Below are 13,496 nucleotides of genomic sequence, written 5' to 3' on the forward strand. Positions count from 1 at the left end.
ACTGGTGATAGTCAGCAAAGCACTCCGGACAGAGGTAGACTTGGCAGACACCACACATATACCTGCACCGCTTTGTGCAAGCCATGCTTCTGCATCGCGAAGCATTTTTTTGCTCTTTCTTTTCTGGAAAATGGCCAAGCAACAGATTCTTTCGGAGAGTAGCTGGAGGTTGTACCGAGACAATTTAGCCGGAGGTACTGCTTGAGAAGATGATGGACGACCTCTGCCTTTCTTGCTTCCCAATGATAAACCCTTACCAATTAGGGCTGTTGCGACACTGCTTCGAAAAGCCAGCAGATCAAGGGGAGAGCCTTCTTCAAGCCATCTGTAAATGACCCAGCTGTTTGAAATGGCCAGATTCAAGAAATGAAAAAATATTCGAAGGTACTATTTCTTCTGCTTCAGGTTGTGGCGATAGCAAGACACAAGGAAATCTGTCAAGTCCACTCCCCCATGTGCTGATTATAAATTTTTATAGCAAATGGCCTTGTGACATTCACTTTTGCCTTCTCTTTTTTGTCCCATCTCTCCACATAGCTTAGAGGCTCGACTCCAGCAAATGTGCTCGCTGTATGGACAAAGCTGTTGTCATTCCACTTGACAACAGTAACATCACACTGGCTTGTTGTGTACGAGAATTCTCCTCGTCTTTTCATGCTTTTATCCTCTGCCAATATGTTCTCAGCACCCAACAGCCTGTTTTTCCTCAAGGTACCAGTGCTCAGAATTTTCTTCTCACGAAGTGTTTTTAACAGCTCCATGGTGGTGAAGAGATTGTCAAAAAAGACTTTGTGGTACTTTCCTTCTAACCCTAAACACAGGCGCATCACTACATCTGCACATAAACCCAACTCTTTTTCAGGCCGATTTCCATTAGCTCCTTGATAGATTTCAAAATCGTAAACATACCCAGACACACCTGACCATACCCAGACCTTGTATCCCCACTTTTTAGGTTTGCTGCGTATGTACTGCTTTAGTGAACTTCGTCCAGTAAATGGTATCATCATCTCATCTATGCTATGGAACTCCTCAGGTGTGACGGCAGACTTGAATGTAGAATTCATTGAGTCAAGAAATGGTCGTATCTTTTTCAAGCGATCGGTCGATTCTGTGTTTTCTGTGTTATCAGCAAAGTGTAGAAATCGCCGTATTCTCTCAAATCTATTCACTGACATGGCGTTGGCAATCAAGTTGCATCTCAAGCCTGTGTTAGACGACCAGTACATTCGTAGTCTGGAGTAGCGGATGTAAGTCATGACAATGTTGATCCCAAGAAATATAAAGAGCTCACCTTTTGTCAAGCCTAAAGGAGTATCTATGCTTTGTTGAATTGCATACAAGTTCGATTGGTAAACAATGTCATCAAGAAGCTGATCGGTAAAGTAATGACTGAATATGTCTATTGGCTCAATATTTCCACCTAGATGAATAGTGGCTTCACGCTGTCCAGAAAAAGCAGGAATGTTGTTTACGTGGCTATTATCACAATTTGCATTCCATGTGAGACTTGAAGGCTTACACTGCTTCTTTGGTAATGCAGTCTTTTTTTCTCTGGTAGTTGGTGCTTGCGCTTTTGATAACTTTTCTTTTGTGATCGACTTTGGAGTAGACGTGACTTTCGATGTAGATGGTTGATCAATGCTGTTAGCTAAACTTTCAGAGAGAGCTGAGGATGTATTGCAGCTATACTCTTCATCGCTGCTACTTTCAGTTTCCACATACTCTTTCAACTGATTTTGTGGGCTCCAATCCTCATCTAGGTCACTGTCATCACTTATCAAGTTATCCTCACTATCGCTGCCAAGTGCAGCTGCAAGCACATCATCAGAAAAAATCCTTGGATTGGTACGCTTCCTTCTATCCATCTAGAAACATAAGAGCTATAGTTGTGTAACACTGCCTTAGTCTCTCCAATATCATACTGTGAATATATTTTATGCTCATAAAGCAACTCATGTTTTGAAATCTGCATTCCAGCAACAATGGATGCCATGCATAATGTAGTTGTTGGTGAAATGCAAGTTCAATTGTTGCATAGTGTACACATGTGTGGACATCCACTGAAGCGGCCTAACTGCTTTAGCCACATAATTTACTTCAATTTCTGCTTTTCCATTGCATGCTTGTCACTTTTATACACAAGAAAACAAAATTCAGAAGGCTTTACAGATGCACAGCAACCCAATAGCACAACAAAACATGTCAGTATATTTCAGTACTAACCTTTGATGAGCAATCCAAACTAAGTTTCCCTCCAAAACATTGACCTTGACCTTATGACAAAATTCCACTCACATGGTGAGAAGCCAACTCCAGAGTCTAACTAATGCTTCAATTGAAGTTGCTGTATATGCTCAAAACAACATTTTGTAGCTGCTATAACATGGTGTACACATGTGTGGACGTTGCGCATGAAAGGGTTATTACTACACCAACAGTTTTTACAAATATACATTTTAAATGTGAAACAAGCTATAAACTGTTAAAACTATACAAACCCATCAAAACGTCTTGTTTAATAAAATAATTTTGTATTAGCAAATGCAAGTTCTTGTTTATTTCTTCGAAAATCAGGTAATTTTTTAAGCAAGATACAATTGAGAACCTTGCTTTTTGAGATGGAAAAAGTTCTTACTCGTCTGACTTTATAATTTATAATTATTAAATTCATATTTTAATAATTGTTTAGCAATGCTTTGTAGTTTCCACTTACACAACTTTTTATTAACAAATCGAGTGAATTTGGTAGAATCAAGTAGACTTCTTGAATCCAGTTCAAATGTAAGAATTTGTCAAAGCTGATAGTTTGCCTGCGACGTTAGAATTTGCGCCGACTCTAGCAAGATCAGGCGCCGTCCCTTATATACATATATTTCAGGGAAGTTTAAACATCTTAAGTCTTCAGTGTTATTGTCCTTTTGCAATTCGTGACATTACCTTACGTTGTTATATGCTCAATTAGGAAAATATCTCTTTTGTCATTGAATCACAAAAAAAAATGAGCATTACTGTCACATTGTCTTACAAAGATAATAAAGCATGTCATGCTACTCTATTTTTACTTTATTGTAGCTCAGATCCATGTCATCAGTTCCAAAGTATAACAATATATCAATCATTATTCATCAACACAATTTTGACACTTTAATTTTATTTAATATACGTATGCTGGTAATATAATAATTACCGTTCATGCATTTTATAGCCCGATAAGATATTAGCCCAAAATGTCTCACATTTGTAAAATCTTCAGATTTCTGTTATTTCAAGTGTTAAAGTTATAAAAATGTCAAAAACTGTTTTTGAACAAAAACTTTTGGCTTTAATTTCTATAAATTGAAGGAAAAATTGAAATGTATATCTACCTTTAGTTGTTAGTCGAGTAAACCGTGAATGCTTTATTCTTGCAATCACTTTTAATTATTACAATATTTTTAATTGTGGAAAAAAAAAACTTTTCAAGTTATGAGACCGATGAGCTTTTATTATGAATCTTTTAAAATATTTTAAGTTTACCTTATGAAACGAGTTAGTTCTGTAGTTTTTAATAATGAATATAGCTATTTTGCTCATTTGTTAGCTCAGTTGTACTTTGTATTCCATTAAGGTATATAGCCATAAACGGGACTGAGTGTACACCCAAAGCTGATGTTATAATCAGCCATGATGATTCCAATGCGTACGACTACTGGTCACACCATGTTAGAGTTTACACCCGTGAGTATACTAAATCAGCCAACTGATCAAAATATTAGGCATTGGTCGACTAAAGCATATTATGTGTGGCTGTAAGCTTGCTAATCAAAGTTTTCAATTGAAACTTATTTGCTTAGTAACTTTGTAACTCTGTAACTATTGAGCGATGGTAACTACAAGGCATTTGCTGAATTTGTCTTTTTCTTTAATACCTTTAAACAAATGGTTCGTTTGAAAATTCCTGTTAGATCCGCTAAATTTAGTGTACCAGTGTCGTGTAGCCTACCTTACAACTATGCATTAGTGACTAGAGAAGTTGATTGTGCATTTTGATATTAAATTCAGGTTGTCTCACGCATACCACTTGTGGGTATTCTTTAATAAATCTGCAAAACATTATCTCAATTAAAGCAAAATGCTCAATCAAAATAAAACCATATTAAATATTTCCAACCAGCTCTTCCAATACTAGCAACTGACTGACACATAAATGAACATCATCAACTTTTATAGCCCCCTATATCTTTGAAACAGATTTTGTGATACTACAAGGTAATAATTTATCATAGTAAAGTGCTAAGTTAGTGCCCAAAGATAAATGTTTAGCCAATGTATGATTTTACTGTAAGCTTTTTTCCATTATAAAACGCTAACAATGAATTGATTGAACAGCTAGCAAAAAGTGATACAACTAAACTAAAAAAAGATAGTACTGTGTATACATAGCCAAAGTGGCTGATGTAAATTAAATGTTTAAAGTTTATCTAAAATAAAGCATGGATTTTGGCTTAAACAACAAAATATTCAAACATGTAGTTGGTATGTATATTAGTTTATATTTTGTTACAAGTTTGAATAATGAAAATTTGACTACCACAATTATCGGTTTGAATCAATAATACAGAATTAGGTTCTAACGTTGAAGTACTCAATGATATATTAAGGCATATTAAATGAAAGCTCTTGTTCATTTTTGAAAATATATAAAAATTCAATGCAGATCTAGCATTGATTGTCCTACACCAATGTTGTTGATATAACGTATAAGCCTGATGTATGACAGGATCAGTCTTTTGAGTTGAGAGAATTTTTTTTACAATGCAAATCTATGAGAAGGTCTGTTAACTAGCAACAGGTTCGAGGAAGTAATCTGCTATATGGTATGCTTAACAGTATGTGTCTATAAACCTTATTTTCAGTTGAGGGGATTTGTGACAATGAGTTGGAGGCAGGTGTACACAGTATTGAGATATACATGGGAAAGTGCTACTGGAACCAAACTGAACCAACTAACTTCATAGTCAACTCTCATAATTCTCCTTCAAGACTTCACATTGAGGAAGTGAGAAAGGAGAAGAGAGTAGATGGAGGTAAACAGTCTGAATCTGCTGGAACACTTTAATAGTTTGCTTTTTAGTGTAGAAGCTATTTTTTATAATTATAACATAAAAATTAGTTCTTTTATCAGATTAAAATGCAAAACAAGCTCCTTTATTGGCAATAATTTAAGCAATTTTAACAGCCTTTTTTTATAAATATGGATGATAAATGATGACTAGCAGTTTGTGCTGATAGTTTGAGCCATTGAGAAAAAAAGACTCAAACCATCGTAACTTTTTGATCACTTTACTTTGCAACTTGTTGTATTTTTTTTTGCTTTTCACCTTAGTGTAAGTCAATAACACCGTGTTTAAACTCTCGTGTTGTCTCACTGGCTATCTTGCCAGATATAACTATTATGATTTGAATGATGACACAAATTATGAAATCCTACTCACCGTATCCTACAATAAACAGTTTGATGAGACAGCTCTAAGGCTAACAGCTAGTGGGACTCACTCTTCAGACATGAATGGTTTATATGGCCGATGTTCCAGATGGTATGATTACAAAAAAATACTTTACTTATCTACATCAGCATGGCTCATCGTCGCTTGTTATTTGTTACTACATTAAGTTTATCTATCCCTCTGCTTGAAGCCAAGATTCGCATATGACCCAAGCTAGACTGCCAGAAAACTGGTTAGTATAAAAGTAATGTGAGAAGGTTTGTCAACTTTTTAACATGCATCGTTAAGCGATTATAACTTTGAGTACTGTGGAACATTTTAATTACTTTGATGATAATTTGTTATGTGTGTTTGTTTTACTACATATTGGTATTCCACCATTTACACATGTCTTACTTTTTTATCAAATGCCTCATGCTGAATCTATTCACACCATTGGTTTTGCCCTTTGCACGATCTTCCTGCTGAATTGTTTAAAATTTCTAACTTTGTATTAGATTCAAAAGACACTTTTCTTAAAAACAGATCAGTTAAATGAATTTATTTTTAAATTTCATAGTTTGAAGAAACGAGATATGTTACATAATCATATTGATTGGTATTAGCTTTAAAACCTGTGTAAAAGTGTTTTGCTACTATGATGGTTGGGAGTTTATGAATAACAGTCTAAAAAAGATTTGGTATGGAGCAAAGTGTTTTGGTTCAACATAGCTAGCAAAACTTTAGAGCAAAAATACAAAGTTCAGTACAAATTTCAATAAGCTGGCCAACAATAACAACATTAACAATCATAATAAGCTTACTGTAAGCTTTATATAGAGTAAAGAGTTTGAGCAAAATAATTCTTATGGCTGCGAGCTGACTACTTATACGTACATGCAGCATTATAGATAACATTTAAATTGATCCGTTGGGTGCTAGTGCTACTCAAATATAATTCACAAGATGTTGATATGCAATAATTTAACATTTACCAAATGTTATCAACAATGTAATTGGTGCAGAAACAAAGTGCTGATTTTAGCATTTCTATTGTTTGAGGAGACGTAACCAGCTCGTATGCCTAATACTTTTATTGCGGCTAGGAATGAAAACTCGTAACGAAAAGTTGTAATTTGAAAATTCTATGCAGGTACTTCATGATTGACAACTCTGCCTGCGCCAATCCTGGTGCTATAGAAGGTGTCAGTTATTGGTCCCATGCATCTCGCTCCTATCAACCAATGCAGAGTAAGCTGTTTCCAGCATTTACCCACATGTGTGGACGCTTTTAAATTAAACAGTAAAACCAATCACAAAACTCATAGGTAATGATTTCATGAAACTTCGAAAACACCTTTCAGGTAAAAAGTAGGTTGATCAATAAAATTCAGTCATTTTGGAGCAGCCGTGTTGGCTTTTAGATACTCAATTTCTGGTATAAAAGCCTTGTGTTAAGTTATGAGGAGTTAGTAGTAAGGGTAGTAAATTAGTGTTTACTGTATAGAATTCTTACTAAACTAAGATAAGCTTTGCTTTTTTGTTTCTTGTAAAACTCAATATTGTCTGAGCTATGGTGTTAGAAAGTGATGCTTTAAAATTAATCATAGACTATAGCCCTTTTATTAAAAGGCAGCCTGCATTATTATGATGATACTTATTGTAAGTCAAATACACAGCTTTTGTGTTATCTGAACCATTATTCTAGTTACTTGATATCCTTTCTAATGATGAAATAATTCAATGGAATTGACTTCAATATACTAGTCATTTACAGGCATACAAATTACTTTAATTAATATATAGGTCTATATTTAATTGTAGTCAGTGGAATCTGTAATGGAATAGATTCTGGAACTCGTACTGTAACTTATGATGTTGGACTTTGTCACAGTTACTCACAGTCAGATGCTAAGACTGGATCTGGCACCTCATTTCACGTATTTGTCGAAGAGCTAAGAGTAGATTTGGTGAAAACATGTGATTCTAATCCTGTTCAGTGTTATGGCCCTTAGATACTTTGTGACGAGCTATATCTCAGTCAATGTCCAATTAGAAAATTATTACTTTTTGTTTTTCAGACTTTGAAGCGACTAAGTGTGTTTGTCACATTGTTTTTCACATTGTGTTTGTCCTTTCTAACAATAATAAACGTAGTTTCACAACTCCATTTTAATTTTATCTCAGCTCAAATCTCTTTTTGTACAGATTATTTTAATGTGCTTTTTATATTTCATAAACTTTGTTGTGGTACTTTCTAAACATAATCATGAAAGGCTAACGACTATACATACATCTCAATATGATGCTATGCTATGATACACATATTGCTTGTCATTCATTAACTCTCCATAGTTCTATTGTTTGTCAAACAGTTAGTTTTAAAACTGGTGACTTCTATCATACGTCAAAATGTTATCAAAAGTCCTAAAAAGGTGCAAATAGTTAGATATGGTAGGAAGGTAGATATGCCAAAAAATCCTTTGAGATTGCTCGTAAGACCATCAGCTTTTCTATCCGCAGCAGAAATAATATGCATATTCAAGACATAGACACCATCATTGGTAAACAGGGCACTTTTTCCAAAAAATTAAACACATCATTATATTTTTGATACTTAATAATCATATTCGTCATTTGTGTACCGTTTTCCCTTCTCTAATAGTAGTTTTTGCAATCCTAATGTAACTTACCAAAGCAGCTTTGTTATAAACTAATGAATCAAGTAGTGATTTAAACTTGTTAGTTGCCATCTCACTGCCAGAACTATTTATTGTTCTAGTTTAAGATGAAGTGATATCTTTGATTCTTTTGTGTTCCGGTGAAGCCAAGTATTAGCAAATTCTCTATAGTTTTAGACAGAAAGTGTACTTCACTCTGGCTAGGAAATTGTTCATTCAAATCTGCCATGAATCATGCAGCTTTTAAACAGACTGCAACATTTTAATTAGCATTTTAGCATTAATATGTTGACAATTACTATTAACCGTCATTAGTCTGCTGTTTCCGTGTATCAAAACTGCATATTTCTCAATTAGGGTAATTCTAATACAGTTTTCCTGATGACTAATCCTTCTACCATACACCTTTGAATGTAGAACTTTTCTTGCGTTAATCAGTGTACCTATCAGACTACCTGATACTATTGAAAACGATGCATGACCAGTAAAATCAGCCATCATAGTAGTAGCCCAATTTATTTGTTCATTGATGATTAATGTAAAAAATTCATTTTGAGTTTATGCGTGCTTGTCGGTGAGTGTGCGTCAATGTGTAAAAACACAGCAGCTAAAGTTCAGTGATGCCACTAGTAATGTTATATGTTCAGATAACACTCTCACACCATCGTTAAAAATTACTTCCATTTTAAGAAAAGTGACTGAAAAAAACTGTAACAGAAAACAATACAACATGGCAACTGGTGCTGGAAGTCTAAACTAGGAAATTATTTTCCCGGTTCTCGCTCACTATAACTCTTATGATAGTTAGCAGTTGTAGATGATTTATGAATCCCTTTTAATTATATTTCCTACTAGATTTGACGTTCAAAGTAATTACATAATTACATTATATGTTCTTATGTTTTTTTTCAGGTACTCCTCAAATATCTCCTATTTTAAAGAGTGAGAAACAAAAAAGCCTATTTGCTTTATTCAATTTTTATTTATCTTGTTTTATTTGCAAAGCCTAAATATTTACAAAGGAATTGCGCTATTCAAAACATTTCAATATAAAAAAAAAGTTACTAATTTGGTTTAAGATAAGAGTAAGTGATTTTTTTTATACAGAACTACTTTGAAAGTATAAAATACTGCAAGAATAATTTGCAAAGAAAGTACATGAAATCCTATTGATATCTAACATAAAAGATGTATATCTTTGCATTGGTAGATATGAGAGGAAGAAAAGGAGGAAGAAAAGGAGGAAGAAAGAGAAAAGAGAGGAATAGAGGGGAAGAGAAGGAGAGGGAGGTAGAGAGAGAGAAAAAGAAGGGGAGAAAGAGGGAGGGGGAAGAGAGAGCGAGAGAAAGAGGGAGAGAGAGAGGGAGAGAGAGAAAGAGAAAGGAAGGAAAGAAGAGAGAGAGGGAGAGAGAGGGAGAGAGAAGAAGAAAGGGAGAGAGAGAGAGAAGAAGAGAGAGAGAGAGAGAGAGAGAGAGAGAGAGAGAGAGAGAGGGAGAGAGGGAGTGAGTGAGGTGACTGAAAAAGTCTCTGGGACAGATATCTTTTATATCACCGGTATACTAAGAGTTACCTGTAATTATTTACCATTCATCCACCAGTCTAAGCAAGTTTTTGTACATCAACAGGGAAGAAATATTGGTTCATCAAATTCACTGAATTTCTGAATAACTTCAAGTGCCAAACTTTTTATTTAAATTCACTAGCTTTTAAAAACCTAGTATAAACAAAAAATATATCGTTTAATTTCCAGTAGTTAATTCTAAGGTATTTATTGAACTAAACTGACATTCTCTCATGTGACTATGGTTATAAAAATTAGCAAAACCGTATTTTTCATAGGTGGGCTCAGGCAAAATAGTGACTAAATTAAAATTAAATGCACAAAGAACCAGTTTAATATATCATTTACTTTTTCTTCTGTTAACTTGGAAATATTATTTTGCAAACTTTCCAAAATACAATATCTTTTCAACTCGCTGCCTTATAAGTAATAGACCAATCTAAAAGACCAGCGTTAAAATGCTTGGTTGCTTCCATTTAACATCAACAACAAAATTAGTAGTTAGCCTAAGCGAATAGCCAAAAGCATTGCGGTCCCAGCTGATAAACCAAATTCTTTTTTAGAAAACCCTAGCAAATTTTGAATGATTGCATTAATTTTTTGAAGCATCATTGGTGGACAAACATACACGTACTAAAAGTAACCTTATGATATTTCAAATTATCTCTTTATACAAAGATCCAACTTCAAAAGTACTTTCTGTTTTTATGGAATTAATTGTAGTCTGAACCAATTACTATGACAATTAAAATGTTTTTTTTTGTTTAATTGAAATGACTAATAAAATATTTAATTCTAAAATCTTACTTGATTAGGTAGAAATGAAATTATGAATGTTATGAGTTTTACTGAAAAAGTTGAAATAGTAAAACTACTTCCGCTCTTGTTGAAGAAGCTTTACCAGTACCAGCAAGGTAAGTGAAGCATCAACTGTGTGCAGCAAAATCTTCATGAAAAAAAAATTTGTTTCTATTTACCCAAATATTTTTAAAACTATGTGCTAGTTGGTTACAAATGTTACAAAGTTTATGGATATTTATGAGCGTTTATTGCAATTTTGTGCTTGCTGCATTTATATCAGAATCAAAGTATAAGTTGGAACTTTAGTGCGATTTCTTCTTTTTGGAGTGTCAATCAACTTTCGTAATGGCAGAAACATTTGGCGATTTTGAGCAGCTAAGCAGTAAATCCAATAGCCAAAGAATTAAATCGGGTGAGCCGGTTTGAATGTGATTGACAATAAAAAGGTAGACAAACTATGTTGAGCATTTTAATGACAAAATCTGTTCTTGGTATATCTAATGGTATAGGTATCAGAGTATATGTGTTCATACCATCTGCAGCATGGTGTTCTTTGAGCATTCTTATCAGCTGAATGAATCTCACGGCTTATTAGCATAAGAGTTGCTTCATCAAACTGCTTTTGGAAAGACACGTAAAGAAAGGGTCCATTATCAGTATCAGCATAGAAATTGTGGTGCTGTTATCTAGCAAGGTAGCTTGTGAGACTTTGAGACACTGACTGATGTTGCTGAATAATCGATCAGGAGATAAACATCACCTTTGATAGAAAGCAAGCTACCTTCAAATATCTATTTGAACGCTATGTTTTTTTATTTCTTAACACTTGAATTATTATTAGTGATCTTTATTAGGCTTGTTGGTTCAAAAAAGGGTAGTGTTGTACTTTCTGGTAGCTTAGATTTGTCTCATCAAACTGTTTTTAATACCACACGAAAAGAATGAATTTATCATCAGTATCATCACAAAAATTGTATTAGTGGTATCCAGCAAGGTAGCCTGTAAGACTTGGAGACACTGAAGGATGTTGCCATATACTTTATCTGCAGATAAACATCTCTTTTGATGGAAAGCGAGTTACCTTAAAACCATTATTTCAATGCCATGTTCTTTATTTTTTTAACATTAGATTATAGTGATCTTTATCAAGGGTGTTGTTCAAATAAAGGGTGGTGTTGTATTTTTTTCAAGTAACGTGACTGAATTGCAGAGAGATCAAAAAATCCTCTCATGGCTGAAGCTAATATTGCCTACAATTGGCACTCCTCTTTGACTGGAGCAACATGAAATCATTTGGATGCAAGAATTCTGCTGTAACCTACTTTCAAGTCATTGTGGGTCTTTAGCTAAATAATAATGCATTTGAAGCTGAAAAATGTCTTTCGTAGATGATATCTACATGTACATGTAATGCTTGCAATTTTGCTGTGGCCGGCATTGATAATGGTCCAAGCTTTTAATTTTTAATTTCATTCTAAGTTTGAAATAATATTTTCATTTTGTAACTATATTTAACAAGGTTGCGTAAAAGCTCATTGCATTTATTGACATGTTTGCTACATTTTCCAACCAAACCTGAATTTTTATGTGCAATCCAAAAAGAGTTATGAACATTTATCTACTGTAACTCAAGTTTAGATGACCGCAATGATGCTATCAAGTAGTATGTTATAAATCTGCAAGTTTTAAGTTATAAATTAATAATCTATCAAGTGCTACAGATATATAATTGGGAACAAGTGACCTAAAACAAACCTTAGTTATAATATATGCAGAAACAAGAATATTAAATTTTGAAACAAAAATATTTGCATCGTTTGCTTGGCAACTCGCATTCTGATTGTTGATTTCATTTGGAACTATTTCATTTTTTTCAGACTGTTGCCAAATATTTGCACTTTAGTGAATTAGAATTTAGCTTAGCTAAAAGTAAATGTTGAAATTACATCATTGCATGTCACAGAGCTATATGAAAGTTTTAATTAAGAAAAATTATCACCTGTGTTTGATCACAATCATAGTAAATATTGGCAATTAAGTTAATGTGAAGTAAAGCATGTAACAAATAAGGGAAAATTGATTAATCAATTTACATAAGAAGGAGGGGAATAGTAACATCAAACTTTGAAAAATTACAATTTGGCTACTCAGTGCGTAACCTATAATAGTTACATAGCTTTATCTATATATATATTTATATACATGTATATATATATATATATATATATATATATGTATATATACATATATATATAAACATATATATGTATGTATATAAATATTTATATATATATATACATATATGTTTATATATATGTATATATACAAAAAACAATTGTTTCCTCACCCCGGTTAAACCGTATGGGTGGTAGTTTCTGCTCTAACTCGGGTCTCCTACCAGAGACCTGGGAGTTTGAGCACTTGCCTCAAGATCTTTGCTGTTCCCAATAGCGCACTTTTCTGCAACTCACCTAAAATGGTTGCTGTTGGTATTTGGGCACGCCACATTTTATGCGCCGGTGTTATTGCGCCCAGTGCCCCAATGATTACTGGGATTACAGTTGTTCTTACATCCCACCATTTTTCAATCTCTTCTCCAAGAGAGAGATATTTCTCTACTTTTTATTTTTCTTTGCTGGCTATATTGTAGTCGTTGGGTACTGCTATTTCTATTATAGTAACCCTGTTGTTCTCCTTGTCCACCACCACTATATCTGGTTGGTTATCTAGGGCATGCTTGTCAGTCCGGATGTAGAAGTCCCAGAGTATTTTAGCGCAGCCATTTTCGTTGACCTTACCAGGAGCTTCCCACCACTGTTGTGGTTTATTAAGGCCATACTCGTCACATAGACTTCTATAGACAACACCTGCAACATTATTATGCTGCTTAGTGTGTGCGTTTCCTGCTAGTTGCTTGCATCCACTGATGATGTGTTGGATGGTCTCATGTGCACCTTTTGTCAGTCTGCATCTAGGATCATCTTT

General features: G+C 34.0%; 1 protein-coding gene across 1 annotated transcript; it reads right to left on the bottom strand.

Moving 5' to 3' along the window:
• Positions 1-437: 437 nt before the first annotated feature.
• Positions 438-1,868, bottom strand: LOC137397357 (piggyBac transposable element-derived protein 3-like). The gene has a single exon (XM_068083646.1). The coding sequence runs from the start codon at positions 1,866-1,868 to the stop codon at positions 438-440; it is 1,431 nt and encodes a 476-aa protein (XP_067939747.1).
• Between the last annotated feature and the right edge of the window lie 11,628 nt (positions 1,869-13,496).

This window comes from Watersipora subatra, chromosome 5 (genome assembly GCF_963576615.1).
Source record: "Watersipora subatra chromosome 5, tzWatSuba1.1, whole genome shotgun sequence".
NCBI lineage: Eukaryota > Metazoa > Bryozoa > Gymnolaemata > Cheilostomatida > Watersiporidae > Watersipora > Watersipora subatra.

Bases quoted from the DNA above. Each gene is read 5' to 3' on its own strand.
- LOC137397357 (XM_068083646.1), bottom strand. From the start codon at position 1,868: ATGGATAGAAGGAAGCGTACCAATCCAAGGATTTTTTCTGATGATGTG.